Raw genomic sequence first — 25631 nt, forward strand, 5'->3', positions numbered from 1 at the left:
TTCCCATGGGCCCTGCGGAGTGCAGGGCCGTTGCAGCATGCAGCCCAATGCTGAGGTCAAGCAGAGGGAGGAAGGGTGCTTACCTTTTATTGAGCACCATGTTCCCAAGCTTCAGGTCTCTGTGCACGATGTTTTTCTGAAAACCAATGAATGGATGGTTTGCACCAGAAAGTGAGAAGTGGGACTGGGTCCACCTCGGATGATGGAGGTTCATCAGGGCTCTGGGAAGGCAGGGATTCCCTAGGATCTGTCTCTTAGGCTTCATCAAGCATGCATCTGAAGTGGAGAAGAAGTGGCCCAGCAGTTTCCTCAGCTGCTTCTACCCCACACTAGCAGCTTATGGGAAAAGCGCCACCTCCTCCCCATTCCTCAACCATCCCATGCAGAAAACAAGCTTCAGCCTGGAGGCTGGGGCAAGAAGCAAGTACTGTACTTCTGGAACTGAGTCCTCCAGCCTTGGCCCACAGTGCCAAGCATTTCTGTCCTTTACCTTGGGGTACCTGACACCCTAATCCTACCAAAGCTCAGACAGCCTGTGGCTGAAGAGTGGGTCTCTTACAGTTATCCCTGGGCCATGAGGCTGTAGAACTACTGCATGGAGTTCTGTTGGGCTGCTGTCTGTCTCCTTCAAGGGAGTGGGGCTATGGCCTGCAGTCCGTGTGTGCCTAACCCAGGGCCGCAGCTGTGCAGCTGCTTTCTTCTGGACCCTCCCGGCTGCAAAGCACACCTGGGTGAGGTAAGGACCAAGCAGCTTTCTGCTGAGCAGTAGCCGAGAAGAATGCTTTTTCTGAGGCACGCGGGGCTCGGGCCTCACCTGGTGCAGGGCTTCCACCACTCGGACCACGTCGTAGAAAATGACCACGGTCTCCCGCTCACTGAGCCTCTTCTCCTTGATGACGTAGTGCTGCAGGTTGATGAGGTCGGCAGTCTTGTCACTGAAGTCGTGTGCACAGAGGCAGTCAAGGACGAGGCAGATGCGTTTCTTCATCTTCTTCACCATCCGACCAGACTCTGTGTCCTCAACTGCTTCACAAGTTCGGTCCTGGGAGGCAAGGAGATGGGTTAAGGACAGGCGGTTAAGGCTCCCCTTTTAGGTCCAGAGGGAAGCAGCTGAATGTCTGCTGCCCTGGGCGAGTGGGGCAACAAACCTGCAGGAGTCAGTGGGAGACAGACCTAGACATCCTGACTGGACAGTGTCAAGTGCAAAGCCCAACATCCCAGGTGAAGGCTTCATGCTGGGATCAGAGGACAAGGGGAGGTCAGCACTGGGCATTTAAAGCTGACTGGCTCTCTCAGTCCAGTGCAGCAGCGTGAAACCGAGCCCTGGGGCGCCTTCCTCCTACTGTACTAAAGTCCAGCTATCCCAATGTCACTCCATTCATGTCCAAGACTGTAGACATTTGCGTCTTTTCAGTTTTTTGAGACAGGGTCATCTCACTGTTTAGTCTTGACTGGTCTGGAATTCAGGATATAGACCAGGCTGGCCTACATACTCAGTGATCCATCTGCTAGGATTAAAGGCATGTGCCACCAGCCTAGGCATGAGACTACAGAAGTTTAAGAGCGGTCACTCCCGGAGAGCTGCAGCGATCACGCAGTATTCTGTGTGTGATGGCTCACTTCGGTTGTCAACCTCGCTGTACCTGGAATCAAGTAAATGGCAAGCCACCCGGTACACCTGTGAGGGATCACCTTCATCTGACTGACTGAAGCAGGACCGTCACCCCTGAGCATATGCCACACTTTTGGTTGGTAGTCCACGTAAAGGATGTGGAAAGAGGGCCAGGCATGGGGGATCATGCCTTTAATCCCAGCACTTGGGAGACAGAAGCAAGCAGATCTCTGAGTTTGAGGCCAGCCTGGTCTACATGTCTCATTCTAGGCCGGTCAAGACTATACAGTGAAAGAAACTAAAACAAAGCCTGGTATGGTGGCACAGGCCTTTAATCCCAGCAGAAGCAAGCGGGTGAGGCCAGCCTGGTTTACATACTGAGTTTAGGACAGCCAGGTCTACACAGAGAAACCCTGTCTCAAAAAACAAAAACCTAAAACCAAACAGAAAACTGCAGTTTGCCTGCTTACCCTCTCTCACTGGCAAGTCCGTCCACTCTGCTGCTCCAGCATTCCTTCACCACTACAGAACTAACTCTGACCTCCCAACACAAACTGAAGAGCAGCAGCTCTTCAAAAATTCTTGAGGCCTTCGGCACCAAACTGAAGTATCTAGCCATGCAGATGGAACAACAACTGGGTTCTCAGCCTTCCTGTCCTCGGGCAGCCATTGCTGCACTACCTGGACCACAGCCTGCGAGCAGTCAAAAAATTCTTCGGTTCTGTTCTTTTGGAGTACCCTGACTGTCCAAGATAATGGCTTTCTTCATGGCTACAGGATTGCTGGGCAGTCACACAACTGGCAAGGAATACAGTGCCGGTCTCAGCTTCACCGCATGAGTCTCACTCTTCAGGCATAAAGGGGAGCTAGCAATCCCTCCCTTCCTGATGTCAAGGATTGTAAGCCAACCGAGGCCTGCTGCAGTTAGGGGTCAGCAACCCTAGTCACTCTCCTCACTGCGAGGGATCCCAAGTGTGACAAAGACAGGTGTAACCAGAGTGCTGGGATCCTGCTAGGCAGAGGAGGCCTGGTTATTGCCAGCACATAGCCAAAGCCCTCTGGGGAACTCCTGAAGGCCCAAATAGCCAGATTTATCTTTAAAAGCAGGATCAGACCTGTGATTCACTTGCTGTAGGGTCTGAGCCCAGTGTCCAATGCTTAAGGTACTCTTGGTCACCTCTTTTCTGTCATCCGAAAGGATACAAAGACCAAGCATGTGAAGACACCAGATTGCATAGCAGGACTTCAGAATTGAGATACCAAACTCAGCTTCATTTCCGTTTAAGGAAAACGCTCCAATTTCTGGAGTTGCCTCTGATGGCAAGTCTAAGAATAAGACCTTGACAGGTGCGGATGTGGGTGGGTATCTTACTGTTATCCCCAGGCTGGGAAGCTACGTGCAGCCTCACTAGCATTTTCCACTTGCTTTATGCCGGGGATCAAACTGACAGGGAAACAATGGTGATGATGAGCAGGTGTCACAGCGGCCAGGCCTGGCTGCACTGCCGTTCACTGCTGTTCACTTACCAGCCTTAAGGCAGGGGACACCGTGACTCTCCCTGTTCCTCACACCATGGGCGTGGGGCTCAGAGACCTGAAATGACTTGCCTGAGGTCACACGAAAAATGTTCAAGGATATCTATAGAAGAACCTCGAATGCCTGGGCAGGCAAAAGACTTGAGAGCTGACTGCAGGTGACCTCAACTCTCGCTCTGCCTTCCACTCTGGCCGGGCCATCAGGGCAACATAGTTGGAGGGGGACATTACATGACTTCCTTTTCTCCTTCAGAAAAGCAATGCTTCCAAGCTAGCCTGGCTGCTGTAGGTTGTCATTTGTGAACAATCCCTCAGGCTGAGATCATCATGGGGCACTGCAGCAGCCAGCAGGGCCCTGGCCTGACTCCAAATCCCTTTGCCCAGGTCTTTATGCTGGTAGGGAAGGAACACCGGGAGTCACATGTTGGGATGCGGGGAGCTGCAGCTCTGACAGCTGCCAGGACGGACACGGAGTGTGGGGCCCGCTCACCTGGAAGAGCCCGTGGTGGTGGACCACGCCGTCCTGTGTGTGCAGCAGGGAGAGCAGGGAGTACTCTGTGTGCAGCAGCATCTTGCCCTGCCTCTCCTCTTGGCTCTCTAGTCCTTGCTCGCCCCGCTCCTCAAGGGTGAGAATCTGCAGGGAGGCACAAAAAGAAAAAGAACAAAGGCTTCCCTTTACCCAGGAGAATGGCTGGACAGGGGAAGCAGGGTCACTTCTGCTGTGCCTGCGCCTGACTCCACACAAGTGTGCACGGCAGCTGCTTTTCTTGATACCTGTAGTTCACCCAGAGCTCTTTAATCAGGAGCTGAGTGAGACTGTGAACTTGACTGTTTTTCAGGAAGAAATGGGACTACTAGTGCTCACAGGTGATGCAGTGTGAAGGCGATGAGGAGGGAGGAATGGGCTGCTAGGACAGCCCTGGGCCAGAGGGCCTCAGCCTGTGCTTGCTTACCTTCAATTGATAGAAGTCATCTGTGCCATCTTTCCTTGCCAAACACTGCACAATGCTCGGTACCGGTGAGTTGCCCAGGCGGGGACCTAAAGCACACAGAGCTTACTCTCCAGGAATGTCACCACAGGGGCCTTCTGGCTAGATCTTCTGCTGGGCTGCACCACCAAAAGCCTCTCGGTGGAGAGTTCTGACTTCTAAAACTGGAGCAGGATGTGTGTGCATCTTCCTAATATAATACCTGGCTTTGGCTGGCATGTGTCTAGTGTGGGGCACGCCTGTAATCCTAGCACTCAGAAAGCTTAAGCAGGAAGATGGCCGGCTTAAGGCCAGCCTAGGCTACACAGTAAGGCCTTTCCTGGCTTCACTATCCACAGATGGTCCTCACTTGCGCCCAGTCTCCTTTGAGTATTCAGCTGAAGTCTTTTTCCCAACAAACAAGCTAAGTTCTGTGAGGGCAGAAGAGATCCGTCTTCATCACTATTTACTGCTACACCCCTATAAACAGCATAGGGGCTATTTGCTGGTAGCAGACACCATTATGAGCTATTTGCTGGGTGTCTGAAGTTGGAATGAGGCCTCTACGTCCCAAAGGCTGTCCTAGATCAGAAGTCCCACCAAGCCCCTAGTGCCAGAGCCCATACTACCTGCAGCCCTGGCCAACAACCTAGACTGGCTGGGCCTCAGACATACTCAGAGTGCCCTGCTCCTCAGCCTGCTGGAGACACTCAATTCCACAGAATTCCCACACTATTCCATAAGTAGTTCAGGGCATGCCTTTAATCCCAAGCACTTGGGAGGTAGAGGTAGAGGTAAAGGTAGGCAGAGTTCTTTGAGTTCAAGGCCAACCTGGTCTACATAGATCCTATCTCAAAACGAAATAAATGTGAGGCTCAGAGAAATGCTATACAAAAACACTGAAATCAATTATGTCATTTGAGAAAGCCAAACAGTGCCTTAGATGGTGAGTCATGGGTTCTAATGTAGCTATGTGAATTTGTGAGCTTGCTGACATTCTGGGGGGGGGGTCATATTCTCAGGAGTGGGAGGTGAGAGACTGGCTCTTGATATAAAGCTGGTGTGCTGACAAAAAACTGACAACTTTTTGCTATGGAGTGGCCACAACGTTTGGTTTTCCTGATAGGTCAGGGTCCTGCATAGCCCTGGTGGGCATCTCCCTCTGGTCAGAGCTGAAAGTCCTTGTGCCCTGGCCACACTCCCTCCCTCAGGGTCAGAGACTTACCCAGGATGAACGGCCCTGCTCTCTTGGCATTATTTCCAGCAATGCCAGTCCCTAGAGCCTTGGCTCTGGCTGACGTTTCCCCAGCCCCTCTGTCTGATGCTCTCCGCTTCATTCTCAGTTCTGAAAAAGAAAGACCTTTTCTGTTGAGTAAATCAACAACTTTCCTTACATCAACTAGCCTAACACGAGGATACATTATGTAGCTACTGCTGTCACCTTCCCAACAGGAAGAGCATCCAAGGCTCCTAAGGACAAAAGAGCCTGGCTCCTTTCCTTGGCAGATGTCCCTGAAGACAGTAGACACAGATCACAGAGGAAGTGAGGGTGGAGTAGTCTGCTGTGAAGTTGCCGAGGGACACCGAGGGGGCACAGGACTTTGTGAGAGTGCTGAAGACAGACTTCTACAAAGACAGCCCAGGCAACCAAGCCCTAGCCCTGAGCAGCTGTTCTCGGGGTGGCCCCCACCTCCAAGCTCACAACCAAAAGACCCACGGTGCCTCGTCCTAAGCCATCTTTAAGGAATGATGGGCCCTGGTGAAATGGCCCCTTAAGCATGATGCTTATGACTTCCTTCCTGCCCATGAAGTCTAAGAAGTACTGGCCTAAAGTTTGCTATGCAGTCAAGGATGACCTTGAATTTGTTTTTAATGAATAAACTTTGTTTTTCTTTTTCAATAATTTTCTTGTTTTTATTTTATGTGCACTGATGTATGTCTGTGTGAGGGTGTCAGATCTTGGAGTTACAGACAGTTGTGAGCTGCCACATGGGTGCTGGGAATTGAACCCATGACCCCCTCTGGAAGGGTAGGCAGTGCTTTTAACCACTGAGCTATCTCTCCAGTCCCATCCCCCTTTGGTACAATACAGGATTTTTCTGCATGGTCCTGGCTGTTCTGGAACTCGCTCTATAAAGAACTCATAGAGATCTGCCACCTGCCTCTGCCTCTGAGAGCTGGGATTAAAGGTGTGCACTACCACCGCCTGGCTTAATACTAATTTTTAATTTGTATGGGTAATTTGCTTGCATCATGTCTGTGGCACTATGCATATGCATGCCTGGTGCCTGTGGAGACCAGAAGACGGCACTGTATCCCTGCATCTGGAATAAGAGAATTGTGCGCCACCATGTGGGCACTGAGAATTGAACCCCGGGTCCTTTCTAAGACAGAGGGTTGAGCCATCTCTCTAGTTTCAAGACACTATCTCTTAGAGATGAAGGAAGGAAGGAAGAGAGGGAAGGAGGGACAGCGGGAGAGAGAAAAGGAGAAAGGGAGGGAGGGTAGAGAGAAGTGAGAGAGGGTCACTGTGTCTGCCCATCAATGCGGTTGGGACTTTCCTTAAGATCCATCCCCTTGAAAGCTCAGTACAAGGCAGATACAGGGAACCAGTCAGCCTCATGACACGGATAATAGCAACACAGGTCCTTCTTCTTCAAGTTACAGCCCGGGTGAGGGGGAAGGCAGAGGTCACAGAGGCGCCCCAGCGCAGGCTGAAGCTCAGGGAAAGGTTAATAGGGGTGGGCTGAGAAAGCAGCGTGACCTGTCCTGGAAGAGGGGCCCAGGAGAGCAAACGCAAAGGCAATAAGCAACACGTTTCCACCGGTCTATGTTGCTGAGTCCGATGTGTGGCAGGAAACGGTTCAGGAAGCCAGGCGAGAGGTCTAGTGGTATGCTATGTTAGGAGTGTAGCCTTGGCCATTCCCTATGAGGCTCCAAGATACAGAACACCAACTTCTCTTGTAACTTCTTTTTCCATATAGAAGTAATTGGCATTCCCTGAACTAACACTGAAAAACAGGCCAACGTGAAAACCAAGGAACCTAACCTTAGCACCTACACATCTGCTCTCCAGTCAGGCTTCTGTCTCCTGGATTCTCACTGTCATACAAAATAGCACAAATCACTGTAAAATATGGACCACACTCTGATGCCATTTTGCCAATTTCCTTTTCCCCTATTTTAGGTAAAATTTTAGAGTGTGTGAAAAATATCCTATTAAAACTGCAAAACAAACAAACAAACAAACTCTTCAAGTCCCCTAGTCTTGGTGCACACCTTTAATCCTAGCTCTCGGGAGGCAGAGGCAGGTGGATCTCTGCCGGTTTGAGGCCAGCCTGGTCTAGAGAGTGAGTTCTAAGACAGCCAAGGCGGCACAGAAAAACCCTGTTTCAAAAAAACAACCAACCAACCAATAGATACACGTATACTAACACAGGGGGCTGGGACAGAGCTGGGTGGCATAGTGTATCTGAGCCGTTGGGTTCCATCTTCACCATAGCAACAAATAAAACAGATCTGCACATGATAAAAAACACCTGTCAATCTTGTGCAGCTTCGTATGAGGTATGTTTCAATGCACCACCACTACTACCACCACTTTCTGATCATCTATTTTCTTCCTTTAAAAAAAAAAATGGTCACACATAAGCCTGTGAATTGGCTCTCCGCCCTCCCCCCCCCCCCACTTAAAGTTTAAACTCCAGGGCAGGCAAACTGTAAACATCAGCAGCTCTGCAGAGGAAGAGAGTAGAAAAGAGAAAGCAAGCAGCGTCCTATTTCAACCGGAGTTCAGCCACACGGCAACCAGCCACCTGCTGGGAACGGGCCTGAGAAAGAGAGAGAGAGAGAGAAAGGGCCCAAAGAACCAGAAAAAGCAAACTTAGGCTCTGGCCAGCACCAGCAAGAAAGAGACAAAGAAATAGTTATTCCTCTCCGAGTCAGGGCTCAGAAAGTTAGACAGACCCAGAACCTCAAGGCAGCTCATAGGGACTGCTCTTGGCATTCTGTTCCCTCAGGATAAATGCCAAGATGCAAGACTGCAAGGTCAAACGGGGTAAAGAACTTTATTCCTAGTTTTTCTTTTCTGTCTTCCTCTCTTTCTCCCCCCTGCCCCCAAGACAGGCCTTCTTTGTGTCACAGAGCACTGGCTGTCCTGGAACTCTCTCTGTAGACCAGGCTGGCCTCAAACTCAGAGATCCGCCTGCCTCTGCCTCAGGTGCTGGGATCATGGGTGTGCGCCACTATGCCAAGCTTGCCCAGCTTTTTATTAATTTTCTTCAAATGGTCTCACTCTAGCCCAGTAGTTCTCAATCTTCCTTCCCAATGCTGCAACCCTTTAATACAAGTCATGTTGTGGTGACCCCAATCATAAAATTATTTCGTGGCTGCTTTGTAGTAGCAGTTTTGCCACTGTTATGAATCATAACGTAAATATCTGATATTCAGGCTATCTGGCATGTGACCCCCATGGGGTTGCGACCCACAGGTGAAGAGCCACTGCAGCTAGTCCGTGGTGACTAAGAGCTCCTTATATAGCCCAAGCTGGCCTCGAACTTGTGGTGCTCCTTTCTCAGGCCAACTGTTTACGTTATAGGTGTGAGCCATTGTGCTTAGAAGGGTGAACATTTTCTTGTTTTACTTATTTTTATTTTTCCAAAGTGTTTGGCATGTACTGGCAAGCTGTTCCCAGGAGGGCTGTGGCAACTGACAGTCCCATCAGCAGTGTGGGGGAGGGGAGTCACAGGTCCGGCACCTGTACCACGACTGTTTCCTTACTCTTGCAAATGACCCATTTCATGAGTGATGAAAGGGGTATTAGTACCTTCTAAAATCACAGTTCTTTATGTCTGAGGTTGAACTTATTCCACATGCTTTCTGGTTATACGTGTTGCTTCTTTTTAAATTTCCTTTATTTTTTCTCCATTTATAAAATGATTACAGTCATTATTTATATGAGAGAGCACGTGTTTGTGTGTGTCTGTGTGTGCGCGTGCATGTGTAGGTAGGCACACATCTTGGTAGACATGTGGCACTATGAGGGAGGCTTTCTCCTCCATCATGTGGGTGTTAAGGACTGAACTCGGCTGGCCCCGTCCTCCATTTTTTTTATTTTTATTTTTATTTCTATTTCTATGGGTATTGAAGTGTTACTGTTTAAATTGCCATCTAGTAAGATAACTGTCCATTCCTTTCGCCTTTGCTGGTATCCTGGGAAGCTTCCTCATGCTGAGGCTCACAGTCCTGTCATTAGGGGGGGTCTTCTCCTAACACCCAGCAGTCCCCAGAGGGAGAGGCAGCCATGTTTAGATTTGGCTGTGACCTCTGCTAAAGAGGTTCATGCTGGAAGCAGTCACAGAAGCAGAGAGGTATGAAATAGTTTTAGTAACACTCTGAAAAGTCAGACAACATGTGCAGTGCCCTCGCTCTTGGCCTGGCTAACTCCCAGGCTCCCCTAGTGTGCACATAACTTCGGCAGAGAAGCCACGCTCAGCAGCTCACTGCCAGCGGCTCTGACCTGGTCTCACTCAGTGTCCTGTGACTTCCTCCATGCCCTTGCCACCTTTTGTAATACTGTTTGTTTGTGTGTCTAATGACTGTCACCACCACTAGAAAAAGAATCTTATACACATGTAGAAATACTGCACCTTGGTGCCTGGCCCAGCACACAGTGATAGAGACGCCTTTCCTCTGGCTGGTGACGGTTCTTGCCAGGGCCAGCAGCCTCTGGTAGTGGTGCTGTCACCACACTCTCATCTTGTTCTCCTTCTCTGGGGTGCTGAGCCTCCCCTTTCTTACACAGTTCCCTGGAGAGCAGCAGGCAGGCATTTCACATCTGTGTCGACACTGTTTCACCTACACACAGTCTAGACGCCTGTTTGCCGGGAGCAGCTGCAGCCCAGACAGTGAGTAGGTTCAGCCCTACCCCTCCTACCCCACTCAGGATGCGACTCCAGCAAATGGCACGGGAACAGCTCCAAGACGCCGGCAGACAGAAGGATGGGAGCAGATGGGTAGGGAGAGGAAAAGATGCTAGCGGGGAAGAGGTACCCAGCCTGCCTTCCTTCCTAAACATCATTTCCTGCTACCCAGAGTTGACAGAAGCAAAGGAAATCATGAAGAGGCAGGCCAGGAAAAACTGGAGGACAACGTTTTCTGAGGCAGACCTCCTAGCCCTTGCTCCGGAAGACTGCAGATACAGAGGGCGGCTCCACCCTGCCTCAAGCCATCCCGACAGGGGTGGTCCATCCAAGTATTACTCCAAATGGTCCACAAAAAGGCCTGTTTGAGGGAGCCTGTACCTGTGGTGATGCAGCAACAGCACTGGCTACTATGGTCCCAAAGGGACTTGGGTATTGTCCTCCCAAACAGTTGTCCTCAAGCTGAGGTAGAGCTCCCCCAATCCCCTCAGATTTTGTTTAATGTTTCCCAGGCTGAAGTCTCAATATCCCAGGAACTCAACAGTCTCAGCTTTGAAGTTTATAGAGCTTTGAATCTGTCAACTTTCCTGAACAGAAAGCTCAGTGAGGTACAATGTAGGTTATGGAGTGCCCAGGAAGGAAGGCACTGAAAAACAACACGATCAAGCAGCTCCACCAACTGCAGGCTGTAATCAGAGTGGAAATTCTGAAAGCAGGGGGCTCTGCGGGCTTTACTGGGCCTGGGGGATCAAAGCGGGCCTCAGCTCAGTGAGGGCATCAGGTCTGAGTCAGCTACCAGCAGGCCCGAATAGCGTGGTGGTTCTCAACCTTCCTGTCACTCTTAATTTAATTCTGTCACTTATTAATTCTGTCACTCTTAATACAGTTCCTCATGTTGTGGTAACCCCCGCAACTATAAAATTATTTTGTTGCTACTTCATAACTGCAATTTTGCTACTGTTATGAATTATAATGTGAATATCTGATACGGAGATGGTCGACCCCCATGAAAAGGTCATTCAATCCCCAAAGGAGTTTCGACCCATAGGTTGAAAACTGTGGGGACAAGGGTAACTAAAGCATCACCTCACCTAAAGCCACCAGGCAATGAGAGCCAGAGCTATGAGATACAGAAGATTCTATAGCTAAAGATGCCCGGAACCCAGGTGTGTAGAACCCTGCATAGGCAAAGAAGGGGTGGTGGGTACATGCAGGCCAGGCAGTACAGCAGAGCATGGTGAGACTTTGTGAACCTCACATTTCCAAAGGTAGGGGCTGTAAAGACTGACAGTTCTGAGCTAAGAGCAGTCTCCGTTCCCCAGCTCAGCTTGGCTGTGGAAGAGCCAGCCACTCACACCCAGAAGCACCAACACATCACTGTGTGGGACGTATGGGCTGAGGGAGCCTGAGGGGTAGCCATGGTCCTGTGTATGGACAGAAAGCACCACACTCAACTTCCTCAATTTCTCTTGTTTGAGATGGGAATCTTTCCATGTTGCTTAGGCCGGCCTTGAACTCCTAAATTCAAGCAATCTCCTTGCTTCAGCCTCTGGAGTACTGGGATTACAGACACCTCTCAGCTTGATCCTAGGCTTCTTGAAGCAGCCTTGGGTTTCTGAAGTTGGGTGACCCTGTAAACCAACACAGTGAGGAAAGAATACGAGGACCTGAGGCAGAGCTAGGCAGAGCTGGGCAGAGCTGGGCAGAGCTGGGCAGAAACAGGTGCGTCTGAGGTAGAAGGTTGAACACAGCTGTGTGGGCCAGCAGGAACAGCTGCTTGTTGAACTGAGGCACAGAGTATCATACCCTCACGCTCACTGGCCCTTTAGAGAGCAGAGGCACTCTATATTCTGCAGGCCCAAAACTGACACAGCAGCTGGTGCCACTTTGCTTGGGGCACAGTAAGGGCTGTCCAGGATGATGAAGCCATCTCTGAGTTCCACCATCCCGTTCTTGTTGGGGTAAGGTGCAGGGGTTAGAACCTGAGATGAAGATGTGGTACCTCTAGCCTAAGACTACCTGGAGCAGGGCTGGGCTGTAAGCCTTTCCACATAAAGATTTTCTGTGGAGTTAGTCCTGGGTGCGTGCATTTCTCAAAACAATGGAACAGTCATTGTGAAACTCATCCCAAATGGCAGAAGTCAGTAGCTGATGATGGAATGAGCACCATGGGCCTCCTTGTGTGGCAACTAGCAAACACGCATTCTTTACTTAGACTCTTCTTTGGCTAAAACGTGCAAAAGGAATCCTAACTGTGACAACCCTGAGGCCTTTCAACAAAATGGGTCTACATGCTTCAAAAATCATCAATGTGAGTTAAAGACGAGCTGAGCCTGGGCACAGAGGCACAGAACTGTAACCCCAGGCCAGAAGGTGGGGGTAAGAAAACAAGCACTTCCAGACCAGCAATTTGAGGTCATCCTCGGCTACATAGCATTCTGGGGACTTGTGAGACCCTGTCTCAATTAAAAAAAAAAAAAAAAAAAGAAAAAAAAAAGAGGAGGGGTACACACCGAGCTGGTATAGGGGTACACACCAAGCTGGTATAGGGGTACATACCAAGCTGGTATGATGTTCAAGCCTATACTCTCAGCACTGGGATGGCTGAGGCAGAAGGACTATTCTGAGTCTTTGGCTAAGTAGTGAGTTCTAGGCCAATACGAAATATAAAGTGAGTCTTTGTTGGGGCTGTACACTTTTCATTTCAGCACTCGGGAGGCAGAAGCAAGTAGATCTCTGTGACATAGTTCAGTTCCAGGCTAGCTAAATCTACACAGTGAGAGCTGGTCTCAAACAAACAGCAAGATAAAAGAAACTAAAGACACACAGCACTTAATGCAAGGGCGATCCTGGAGGAGTCGAAGGACAGAGGCGACCAGCAAAGAATGAAGACCTGCCTACTGTGTGTGTGTGTGTGTGTGCGTGTGTGTGTGTGTGTGTGTGTGTGTGTGTGTATGTTCTCAGAAAAGGGCACTAGATCCTCAGATCTGAGTTGTAGCAGTTGTGGGTGCTGGGAACAGCAAGTGCTCTTAACCACCGAACCATCTCTCCACTTTACACTTCCTGGTTACATTCCCTGGGTATGAGAAGCATGCGTCAGTTATATAACAGAATGTCCTTGTTCTCTTAGATGCATAAGTGTTCAGGAGTGGACAAGAGTCATGATGTTTGGCATTTATTCTCAGAGACACAGGGCAAAGTCCCAGCTCCCAAGACTCAGTTCACAAGTTTAAAACGGCAAACTTTTGAGTGCACAAGAACAGTAGGGGAACCTGAAACTTCATTCTTGCCAGGCAGAGTTAGCCTGGCATGAACAGATTTAGTCTTATGTGGCCAAGAAATGAGGGGGCGAAATGAGGGCTCTGTAATATTCAGGTCTGCCACCTGGTGGCGCCTTTCTGCAACGCATCCTTGGTACCTCTCTGCACCAAGGCAGGACAGTGGGCTACTGCTCTTGTTCTTGCTGATGAGAAAGGAGGGAGGGACCACTTCATCAGAGACAAGACACTGTCTCTGCTAACTGGAAATGTGCTGGACAGACAAAGTCCAGCAGGCAGCTATCTGCTGCAGAGGTCCTCCAAGGTCCCAAGTTTTCAGGAAGAAACCCAAGCTCCCTAGTGAGGCTGCCAGACCCAGGCTACCTCCCCCACCTCACTGCCCTTATATGACGCTAAATGTAGCCCATGAGTCATGAGAGCTGTATGTGCCATGAACAGTCTTGCCCTACCCTTCTCTCTGGCCTGCTTGTCCTTCTCTCAGTCCTAACTGAAGTGTCTGTTACCTACAACAGACACTCACAGCCACTTGCCAGGGCTAGGCAGTCTTCTAGAATGCCGGAGCTCACCTCTGCACCCTCCCACTGGGCTCTGACTATTGGTTTGTTTAATGCCCCCATCCCAGCTTGTGGACTCCGGGGAACAAGTCCAGCTCATCTTTGCTTGCTTGCGCCCAGCCCCTGCCTGCCAAAAGGCCAGTGTTAAGGCATGGGACAGAGACAGATGGCGACGAAAGCACAAAGTGTTACTCACAGGTGAACCCTGCCCTCTGCCAGGCCGGGACTGGTATGGGATCCGATGGGAACAGAGCAGGGCAAACTAGGTGGTGTCTACCAGCTCAAGGCAAAAGACACAGGACTCTGCGGGTACTGGTAAGTTTGACCAGAAAAAAAAAAAATCCCATGGCAAATTGGGTGCAGTGGTATATGCCTATAATCCTAGCACTCAAGAAGTGGAGTCAGGAGAGCAGAGTCCAAGGCCAGACTGGGTTAAAGTTATGTGGTGAGAGCTGCCTCATACTGCCATTCCCCCCTCCAGAAAAAAGAAAAACAAAAAGAGAAAGAAAGTGAGAAAAGCACTCAGTGCTAGTAAGGCTAAGACAAGAGAATCACTGTGAGTCAAGGCTAGCCTGAACTACCTTAAGACCCTTTCTAAAAAAAAAAAAAAAAAACAAAACAAAACAAAACAAAAAAAAACCCTTGTCAGAAATGCATGGGGCAGGACACGGTCTAAACTGTGTTGTCTGGATAGTGTAAAGACATCCCAACATGGAATCATTGATGTACGTAATCCCACAGTGAGGGAGGACCTTGCTACAAGATCTCCCAGAATCCAAATGGGGGCCTACATCCTTACACATCTACTCTAAGTGATGCTTGCTTACAGCTGATGGTAAAAGCAGCTGCAAGCGCACAGGTCTAACTGACCCTCCCCAGCACACATGCACACACATGTGCGTGTACTTCCTAGAAGAAGAAAAGGAGATAGCGAGACCTGCCTAAAGGAAAAGGGCTAACTGCAAAAACTGAGGCAGGAACACAGGTTTTCTAGTGCTAGATCTGCAAAAGCATGGTGCTTCTTTAACTGTCCCCACGACACCTGAGATCATCAATGTCCCTGCAGACCTGTTCTCTCTACCCAAGGAAGCAGGAGGAACTCCCAGCCCATGAATTATTCAAACCACTGAGAGCTACCCAAATGCCAGCTGGGAGAGGAAGACCAACACGAGGTCATAAACCAGGGCTCAGGTCTTCATTTCCATCACTCACTCGCTTTGTGACCCTCAGGGAGTTGGCCGCTCCTGTACAGGCTGTCCCACTAGCCTGCCTTTCAGGGTCCTAGCAATGTCTGCTGCTGCCGCCAGATGTGCCAGGAGTATGCTGGATAAAAATGACCCGCCTGCTTCCCCAAGCTCTCTTCTCTTGGGGTCTCAGTCTCTATTTCTCTCAGTCTCTTTCTCTCGACCTCTCTATCTCTTTGCTTGCCCTCTGTCTCTGCCCTCTGCCTTCGTGCTCTGTCCCTATTGGTTGTCTGCCTGTCTATATGTTCAATCATCTGCACACCCTAACTACACTCCCTAACTCCTCTCCTCTCCCCCCCAATAAACCTCCTTGAATGCGGCATAATCATTATTATAACAACTACTCTTTATGGGCCTCAGTTTCCTCATTTTACAAAAGGGGATGGTAACATTTCCTTGGTAGGAGGTCCAAATGACCAGCTGTTATCCTGGGACTGGCAGGAGAAAGACAAGTGTCCCTGATGTGTATATAGGTGACCTGGTAGAGAATCTGTCCAGACACGTGAATTTTCAGCTTGTACTTAAAGGGCCCTTCCTAATTACTAGGGGCTTTGTTTTCCTCCCCCTAAATGTAGCATCTTATTCAATATGTAGACCAGGCTGACCTCGAACATGTAATTCTCCTGCTGCCTCTGCCTTCCAAGTGCTGGGATTACAGGCACGCACTACCATGCCTTGCCTGAGTTCTTATTAATTCTTACAACTTTCTCATTCATTCATCTATTTTTGTCTGTTGGTTAGAATGCTGGGCATAGAACCCAGGGCCTCATGCATACCAGGCAAGCACCCCATTTGCAGAGCCAATGTCCACCTTTTCATGACCAAGAAACCAAAGCCTGGTGGCCAGGAGCTCCCTGAGGCAGGTTCTCTCCACTTGCTCTGTGGGGGGGATGAGACTGTTTCAGGGCTATTCCTTTGAATCTAAATGACAGGTATTGCTGAAGGAGGTGTGAATCCTTTTCCAGATCTCAAAGAAATCACTGCAGGCCGTTTGCTTTGTGGTCTGCGTGGATGCTGAGGGGGATGGGAAGCGGATTAGTAATCCTTTGACTTCAGCCAGGATTCCCTGATGACAAAGACTCATGCATGCGCTGTCATCTTCACTATTCCCAAACAGTGCTGATTCTGCTCACTTTTTAAATGCAAGAGGATCCACAGGGCTCCAATTTGTTAGGAAACTATAACACTGTATCATTCTCTACAGGCTGCGCTGTACTGCCTGGGGGTTACTAGTGAGAGGGCTACACAGAGCCAGCCTAAGCACTGCAGCCCTCTGCTCCGGGCCTGTGGGAGATTACCTGCTGCAGCCGGAGAGGAAGTGACTCAGCCAGGGGGAAGTGGGAGGGGTGCTCACAAAGGCCCTGCACAGCTCCCCCAAAGTACATCCGCTGCCATGAGGCAGCCTTTTCTCAGCAGCTCTTGGTCTTGCTGAGCACTGCATCTGGGGACCAGAGGGGCCTAAAAACTCCTCTCTGCAGCTTGGGGACCCAGCTGTATCCCCTCTCCTCCAGGAGGCAGCCTTTACAGAATCAGCCTAGCACAGGAGACTGTGTAATCCCCTCACTACCCGGAGGGGTGCCCAGCCGGCTCTACTAGAAGTCCAAGGTGCTGGCCAGGACTGTGCACTAGAGGCAAACATGCATCCTACGGGGGTCCTCTGGGGAAAAGACGGTGCATCACTAGTCCCCATGGGTGCTCAAGGGAATTGGCTGCTCCTGAGGGCGGGTTTCACCAGCAGTCACTCTTAGAAGCCACCAGAACGGGATCCAGGGCATTGTTGACAGTCCTGTCACCAGCTGACCCCCTCCTCCCTGCCTCCGGAAGCAGCTGATGTGACAACAAATAATCTGTAAGGGTGTGTGGGTGTCAGAGGATGGGACTGTCTTAATAAGCTCTTTCTTGAGCTGTGCTGGCCTGCTATCTCCCATCCAGAAAAGCAGCCAAGCACACTGGCTTGGTTCTGCAAGGGGCCTTGTGCCATATGCAAGGGACACTGGGAGGAGTCGCTGACAGCTCTCCCTTGTCATACCAGTCTGCTCTAGCTCACTGGCAAGAAAAACTCACAGCAAGGAAGGTCCTGGCATGTGATGTGACTCAGGGGCCCTTCAGCTCAAAATATCAGTTACTTCTTTGTGTGGTTGACTCAGCCCCAAAACATGCCTGCTGCAGGGTCCCATATGGAGTTCAAGTATTGTCACCCAGATGAAATCAGGCAAAGAGAAAGCAACAGGAGATCAAAGAAGGGATGGCTAAGTCTGGGAGTCACCTTTCCGTACACTGTTATCTGGACACCTGTTTCTGTGCTTGAGCCTCCTCACCGAAAGGAGAGGGGTGGCAGTGGGCCCCAGAAGGGTACACCCCAGGTACTGCCCTCAGAACCAGCATGCACGAGGGATCAGGCATATGTCTAGTCCAGATTTTCAGAGTAACCCAGCAAAGCCCAGGCTGAGCACACATGCATGTAACTTTCCTCTTATCCTGTCTTCAACAGTTAGAAAAACACTGCTGTCACCCTGCAAGAAAGGCAATTTGGATCAGAGCTAATAAGCTACCTGTTTTTGGCCTGAAGATGTAGTTCAGCTGGTGGAGCGCTTGCCTACGTTCCCAACACTAGAGACATTGGGCATCTCACAGTGATGTGGCTGTGAATCCAGGCCAGAGGCCAGAGATTTACAAATTCTAGACTCCCATAGGCTTTATGAGACCCTATGGAAAAGCAAGAAACAAGCCAGGCAGTGGGGGCACATACCTTTAATCTCAGTCTCAGGAGGCAGAGGCAGTTGGATCTCTGAGTTCATGGCCAGCCTGGTCTACAGAGAGTTCCAGGATAGCCAAGGGCACACAGAGAAACCCTGTCTCAAACAAACAACAAAACCTAAACCACCACCAACAAAAACCTAACTCCGGTAGTGGACAATACTGTTCAGTAGTGAACAATGAGCTGCTCTTTCCTGTGTGGCTGCTGGCATGTTACAGACACAGGTAGATGCAAAGTAGGCCCAGAAACCACAGTGCCACTCAGATGGTCACTTGGGTGGACGGACCAGGAAGCTTGGGTGATCTGAGCCAGCAGAAGGCCAGAGCAAGCCTATGAAGGACCATAAACCACCACCCACACACTAACGTGCGCACCTGTCCTGTTTGAGTACATATATATTGCTTGAGAGGTCTTCCCCTCAGGCCATGGCCAAACTTAGCAGCTATGCAGAAAATCACATGCTGTGTATGAAAACCAGGTCCAGCAAAAAAGAAACTCACATGCCTTGGGCAGAGTAATTCCAGTAGTTCTGGGTATTTATTCTCTAGATATGTGCACACATGTTCACAAAGATAAAATTTAATTTGGGTTCCATGCATTGCAGAAGAGAAAACAAACAAACAAACAAACCACACACATACACAAATCAAAACATCCATAGAGCCAGACAGAAAATGATCTAACCACCCACCAAGAAAAAAAAAAAAAGGTTAACTAATTATGGTCCACCTAGTCCAGAAGTTCTCAACCTGTGGGTAGTGAACCCTTTGGGGGTCATAGATCAGATATCCTGCGTATCAGATATTCGCATTATGATTCAGAAGAGTAGCAAAATTAGTTACCAAGTGGCAACAAAACAATTTTATAGTTGGGGGGGTTACCACAACATGAGGAGCTATATTAAAGGGTCACAGTATTACACTGTCTAGACAGTAAAATACTATGCAGCCTTTAAGCCTAAGCCATACCATCAGAGAAAAATGTCTATGATACATACATTATCCCCTCAAAAACCAAACTGCAAGCAAGGCATGGTAGCATACACCTTAATCCTGTACTCAGGAAACAGAGGCAGGGAGATCTCTGAGTTCAAAGCCAGCCTGGTCTACAGACTGAGTTTCAGGAAAGCCAGGGCTACACAGAGAAGCAAAACAAACAAACTGCAATACTGCATGTACAATGATCCTACTTTGGTTAAAGAAATCACAAACACCCTGAATATGCACAGAAAAATTTTAGAAGAATCAAAGAGGGAAACAGGATTTTCGTATTTCTTATTCATATTCATAGTCTTATTTGGTTATTTCTCTGTAGATCTCATGGAAAGTATAATGTCAGCTTGTAAAGATGCCTATAAGGAACTTCCTGCTTGCCACCTAGTATCCATAGGACTGAAGGCTGGCTTGAGCTGTCACCTTGGGGATAGTCACAAACTACTAATAAAGACAGCCCTGAGTCATCCCAGCTCTGGGCAGGAGCCTGACTATATGCCAGGCACTAAGCACTAAACTTGCTATCACAGAAACCTATTTCCACCTCACTGCAAGGACGGCTACATTCCTTTTACAGGAGAGGACACCGGGGGCAAAATGACACGTTTGAGGTCATTTGGCTAGCACATGACAACTGGGTTCTGAAACCAGGTCTGACTGTGGTTACAATGGTTTAAAGAGTCCCTACCTACTCCCTATTGGGAGGGAAGAGAAGAACTTGTCTCCAGGGAATGGCAGTTAGATTCTTCAGGCAAGGGAATTCTTCAGGCAAGGGACTGGTTCAGCCCTAACAAGGCCCCTTCCAGCTCTACAGCTCTATGACTCCAAGATTCTGGGGCCTGGGCTCCCTGGGGCCAGAGCCTGGCTAGGGTGAAGAAAGGGGTAGCACAGGTTCCAGAGTTACACAAAGATGGCTGTGAAGTACCAGCTCTGTCCTCACTGGCTGTTTAACACAGGGCAGCCTACTTAATCCCTCTAATCCCAGCCAAACTGCTCTATAAAGCAGAGACAAGCCCTACGCCCCCGGAGGCCAAACAGTGTCCTCAACAGGGAACCTCTGCTGATTCTAAGCCTTTTGTTGTTCTTGATTTCCTTCCTATTTCTTCAGGAGAAAACAAACCCCTTGCCCATAATGTACTCCTAGTCTGGGATGCTACTAGCACCAAATTTTTGCAAAACTAGCAGGACTTTTCTGGCCAGACCTGGCAGGTGCCAGCCATGAGGTCCAAAGTCCTTGGTCTAGACCAAGTCACCCAAGGGCCAAGGAATCCTCTCCCTAAACACACTGCTATCCCTGTAACACACCTCATCAGAACAGTTGTGCTGAGACGAAAAGACTGATAACTAGCAAGTTAAAACCTTGCCCTTTCCAACTTCCACACCTATGACAGCCCACTTCTTCCTCTGGACTGCGGGGCAGCAAACTTCTTAAAGGCTTAAGAGTCTATGCATGCACATTTAGAGGGGACACCATCTCAATTTTGCTACCTCTGTGCTTCCTGACAAATGGGTTTTCCTTGAATTCATCAGCTCTTTTGAGAGCTAAGCCCCAGAAGTCCACACTCCCACCCACCCATTTATCCCCGTATCTGCTCTGGCAGTAGAGAGATGAGCTGCTCTATCTGCTCATTCTGGAACAGCATACTTGCTGGAGGCTTGGCACTTAGGAAGCTGCTCTATCTGCTCATTCTGGAACAGCATACTTGCTGGAGGCTTGGCACTTAGGAAGCTGCTCTATCTGCTCATTCTGGAACAGCATACTTGCTGAAGGCTTGGCACTTAGGAAGCTGAGAAAAGAGGATAGTGAGTTCAAGGACAGCCTGGGCTATGTAGTAAGTCTGAAGGCAACCTGGGCTATTATGAGAGGACCTTGTCAAAGAAGAAGCAGAAGCAGCTCTTTGAGGCAGTAGCCTGTCTAGGCATTTGTCCCCTCAGATACTTAGGGTGGGCTAATCGTATGTTGAACAAAGTCAGGGTTTGGAGAAATGGCCTAGTGGTGAAGAGCATTTACTGCTCTTGCAGAGGACCTGGGTTCAGTTCACAGTATCCATGTCAGGTAGCTCATAATCACCTTTAACTCAAGCACCAGGGGGCCTGACATCCTTTGACCTCCACAGACACATGTACTCAGTGCACATGAACTCATGCAGCCTCACACATACATAAACAAAAAAATAATTTAAAAAAGAAAAGAAAGTCAGTGTCGCTAAGAGCTTGCTCAGTTACACATAAGATGGTGCCTAAAGTATACTAGAATGACAGGCATATAAATGGAACCATCTCTAGAATAGCAAGCCAATCAAGCATGCAACGCTAGCCTCTCCCCTTTTGGCTCTTGTTTCCATGACTTGGGAAGATGTGCAGGGGGGTCTGGGTGGCACCCTGAGGCTACAGTCTTGCTTGAGTAGGTGGCAGAGGAAGAAGAAATGCTCTTGTTTCAGACCACTTTCTCATATCCACCTCACTTTTCAGACAGGGTCTAATGTATCCTAGGCCGGCTTCAAATTCGCTGTGTGGCAGGTGATCATCAACCTGTAAGTCTCCTGCCTCTACCTCCCCGGTGCTGAATTACAGGCATGCACCAGTACACCCAGTTTTTATGCACTGCTGGGGTGGAGCCAGAGCTCCTTAAAGGCCACACAAGGACTCTACCAACAGAGCCCCATCCCCAGACTCTCATCTCCCTCTCCCAGATCTGGCTAGCCTTGAGTGCTGGGATTAAAGGCATGGCTTTAATCAGGACTGCTACGGACAGATGGAAGAATACGCTGGAGTTTCTGAAACTTGACAAAGGGTATTTCTGTGGTCAAATGTGGGCAGAAGAAATGTAAAGATGGGCAGGCTGCCCTCATCCAAGGTGCAGATGTAGGCAAACCAGCAGAGAGCCTGTCCCAAAACTGGACAGGGTTCTGCAGGGCTGTGCATTTGAAACTCTCTTCTCCCTTGTAGGTCTGGCTGATTCCACTGGCTATTAATCTTCTCCCTAAGCCACCTGACTGCTGCACCATCAATTCCCTCTATCACTCAAAGCAAGATCTGCAAGTTACCTGCCATTTTTCCTCCTTCAATCATCACTTTGGAACACTGCTAGAGACCAGCAACTTTCCCACAGACAGGACTGACCTCTGCCCATCTTCCCCATCTCTGCCACCCCTGCCCTGATCTAAGACCCCCACTAGCCTGTCTGCCTGCGAGTGCTGCAGCACTCACTCTCTCCCCAGCCCAGCGCTCTTCAGAAGCCGGACGGCTCTTCGGAAGATGCAGGCCCATTGTGTTTCCGGCACACAAGCATCCACCACAACAGAATACCAAAACTCGAGCTTCATCACTGGGCGCCTGCTTACCTCTCCAGATTCTCTTTCCGGCATGTCCTGCCACCAAGTAAGCCAAGTAAGTACACCCTGTAACACGGGTGGAACCCCTGTGCTACCTAAACTCACACACACACGTCACATTCCTTCTACTGCCTATCCATCCCTCAAGGTTTGAAGGGCTCTCCAAACTTCTCAATAGCCTCACCCCCAGTTAACTCATTCTTTATATTCTCTTGCTTTGTACTTCCTGCTGCACAGACCTGAGGGAGAGACTCCCTGGTACCTGTGCCCATGGAACGGCGTGCCTGTCTCGGTGGACACCTTCTCCTCTAGAGCAGGTCTATCCCTTTTTCTTCCTTGCCCCTGTAGCTAGCATGTGGCAGTCACATGTGGGAATTGATCGGTGTCCAGCAGATTCTCTGCTTTGCACTACCATACACACGTGTGATGTCCCACATACACATCAGGCATGATGCGTCCTGATGACTCGGGTTCCAGACCAGGCTTGTTAGTCAGGACGTACAGAGAACTTGACATAGTTTTTCTCCAATAGTTAAAATGATATTTATCAGCTGGGTGTGGAGGCACACATCTGTAATCCCAGAACTGGGGAGGCAGAGGCAGGAGAATCAAGTCTGAAGGCAGCTGGGCTACATAGAGAGACCCAATCTCACAAAGCCAAAACAAAACCTTTTTATTTCTCATCAGTTTTACTACTTTTCTGGGGGCTGGGATAGAGCTAAGAGAGTCTCTTTGTGTAGCCTTAGCTGTCCTAGAACTCACTATGTAGACCAGGTTGGACTGGAACTCATAGAGATCCATTTACCTCTGCCTCCCAGTGCTCCCATGCCTAGCTCTGCCTCTACTTTTTAAAAAGGTTTTATGAAAGAGCCAAGTCTGTATTACTCCTATGCAGCTTGGTGAAATCCTCATTTTCTTTTCAAAAAGAATACAATAAAATTCAGTGCTCTCATGTCCCCTCAGGACAGTCCTGACAGCTCAGTGAGACATAGCTCTGGTTCCTGGGACTTGCTTCAAGTAGTTCCCAGAGGCTCTCCCCAGCAGCCTGCAAAGAAAACTACCAGTCACCAAGCATCTACTACTCAGTGAATGCTGAGTACTAACCCTGCAACATCTATCTTAAGCCTCACAACTGCCCTATTGGGGAGGTGGTCCTGGTCCTGCTGTTTCTTTTTACAGTGAGAAATCTGGGCATAGAGAGAGTATGTAACCTAGTGGCTAGCAGGGCTGGGATCAACACCAGATCTGCCTGAGCCAAAGAGAAGCTCCTAACATCTACAACCTACTGTCTTATCAATTAAAGGCTTTTAATTTTAAAGAGAAATCTAACAGCCTTTACAACTGGCCTTCTGGGAGGACAGCCCTACCTTGCCAGCAGCTTAGGCGACTTGAAATTTCAGAAAGGGACACACTCGCAGGGACAAGGATTTAGCCACCTGGCATGGGCTGCCCACGGTGCCGTCTCAGCACGGTGTGCCTATTCCTCTCTCCTCCTGGAAGCGTGAGGTGGCCTCTGGAGAGGTGCCTACCTCTTTCACCCTCCTCAGCTCCTCACTTCTCCTGCATAGAGAATGCTATCTAAAACATGGATCTAGTCACGAGCCTCCTCAGCTAAAAGCTTCGTACTGGCCTCTCACCGCACTGGACACAAAGTCCCAAATTATCAATGAGATGTTCTACTATGCAACACATCAGCTTCCATACCACTATACTGAACCAGCTGAATACACTGGATTAAACTCAAACTTTCTGCCTCTCCGTAATTCCCTCCACATTCTTCTCACCTGGCTAAGCCTCCCCTTTCTACTAAGCCTCCTGTCAGTACTGTCCATTTTTCCTGGAGCACCCCTCCACTCCATTCCTCCTTGTCCCAAACTGAGCTAGCAGCTTCCCTTACTGGCTTCCCTCAGCGTTCAGTTCCTGTTGCTTTTGCAGATCACATTTCAACTATCTGCTAGCAGGTCAGTTTCCTCTAACTAGACACTGAACTAGTTCAGATAGTAATCTATTATGTGCTGTTAATTTAACTCTCCACAATAACTGTTTATTATTATCACTGTTCTACAAATGAGCACACTGGGACAAACAGTCCAAGGTCACAGAACCAGAAAGCTGCTGCTGCACCAGAATTTGAATTTAGGGAGTAAGGAGTAAAGTGACACACGCCTCTAATCCCAGAATGTAAGGAGTATGGCTCCAAAGCCAACTAATACTACACAGCACTTGCCTCTGCTTTTTGTTATATGAAAAATAAATGAATGAATGAATGAGGACTGTCTCTTGTAGGTCGAGGTCTAATCCACAAACAACTGGCATAACAGGACCATTAAGGAGGGCAGGAGGAACTCCCAGCACTGTTTATAAATAAGGCCTCTACGGATTTTGCTCTTCCTTATCTCATGCAAAACTACTCAGCCAAGAGAGAAAGGTGCCCAGCCCAGCATGACTACCCTCTTCCTCAATGATTCTCAAAACCAGCAAAGCCAGCCGGTTTTTACCAGTGACTTAAAACAGTGCAAAGTCTATCCTGCTACTTAAGGCGGCTGTCATCTCTTCCTTCCGCCAACAACCTGGGTGAGTGGGGGTGGACAGAGAAGCCACCGGGAATCCGAAAGCTCCTACCCAATGTTGGAAGGTGGAGTCAAGCAAGCAAAGGAATGGGCGGGCCTGACCAGGACGGCAGGTGAAACACTGACCACAGCAAGCTCTCCCACGGTGAAGACCGGCCCAACGTGGATCTGGCAAGCAGGTAGCTGTGACTCGCACCTGAACGCCGCCCAGGATGTGAAAATTCCCCAGCAGCGATGGTGTCGGTGCCAACGGGTGAGGGCTCCAGGAGGGAAGCCTTGGCTGGCTCTCCCTGGGGACTCGTCCTAACTTTCAAGTCACTCTCTAGGTCAGGAGAGAAGCATGGGAGAGGAGGAGGGGGTATCTCTGAGGGAAAACCTAGCGCGGGTCAAACGCCGGCTGCTTAACTGACCGGCCGAGTGGGTCTGGGCAAGGTGGGCAGTGCCCACTCCCCAGGGCTGCGGAGAAGGACCAACGCTCCCGGCGGCCGCCGCCCCCGTCGCCCGGAAGGACAGACCTCCCCAGTGGCGGAGGGGGACTTCGCTATGGTCATTTTTGTCGCGCCGGTCAGCTTCGGGCTGTCACCGGGGTCCCTTCGCCACGGTTACCCAGGCCCGACCCGCCAGCACGCAGCCCCCACCCGGCTCCGCGTCCCGGGACCACGGGCTTACCTTTCCCGGGTGATCAGCGCTACTCGCCCATAGTCCGCAGCCCGGAGCCGGGGCTGCTCGGTGCTCCGTCCCGGTGGCCGGGGCCGGGCCGGGGGCGTGGGAGCCGCTCACCGCCGCCTCCCAGCGCAGCTTCCAGAGCCGCCGCCGCCGCCTCCCTCCATGGCTGCGGCGCCGCCACCTGACAACGGAAGTGA

The 25631-nt window shown here is 49.8% G+C and overlaps 1 protein-coding gene across 2 annotated transcripts in view; it reads right to left on the bottom strand.

Annotated features, from left to right (window-relative positions):
* The window catches only part of Stk40 (serine/threonine kinase 40), a 37283-nt gene extending 11652 nt beyond the window's left edge, over window positions 1–25631 (bottom strand). Inside the window, exons 1-6 of one of the 2 annotated variants that reach the window (XM_021646578.2) lie at window positions 25438–25631; window positions 5342–5461; window positions 4102–4187; window positions 3639–3782; window positions 815–1042; window positions 84–136 (exon numbers count right to left, since the gene is read on the bottom strand). In XM_021646578.2, coding sequence (XP_021502253.1) covers window positions 84–136; window positions 815–1042; window positions 3639–3782; window positions 4102–4187; window positions 5342–5453 — 623 coding nt within the window. In that variant the 5' untranslated portion in view covers window positions 5454–5461; window positions 25438–25631. Of the gene's footprint in view, window positions 1–83; window positions 137–814; window positions 1043–3638; window positions 3783–4101; window positions 4188–5341; window positions 5462–24894; window positions 25013–25437 lie in introns of those variants that run through there. The other variant, XM_060379560.1, reaches the window with a different exon arrangement.

Source organism: Meriones unguiculatus, chromosome 3 (assembly GCF_030254825.1).
Source record: "Meriones unguiculatus strain TT.TT164.6M chromosome 3, Bangor_MerUng_6.1, whole genome shotgun sequence".
Classification (NCBI taxonomy): Eukaryota; Metazoa; Chordata; class Mammalia; order Rodentia; family Muridae; genus Meriones; species Meriones unguiculatus.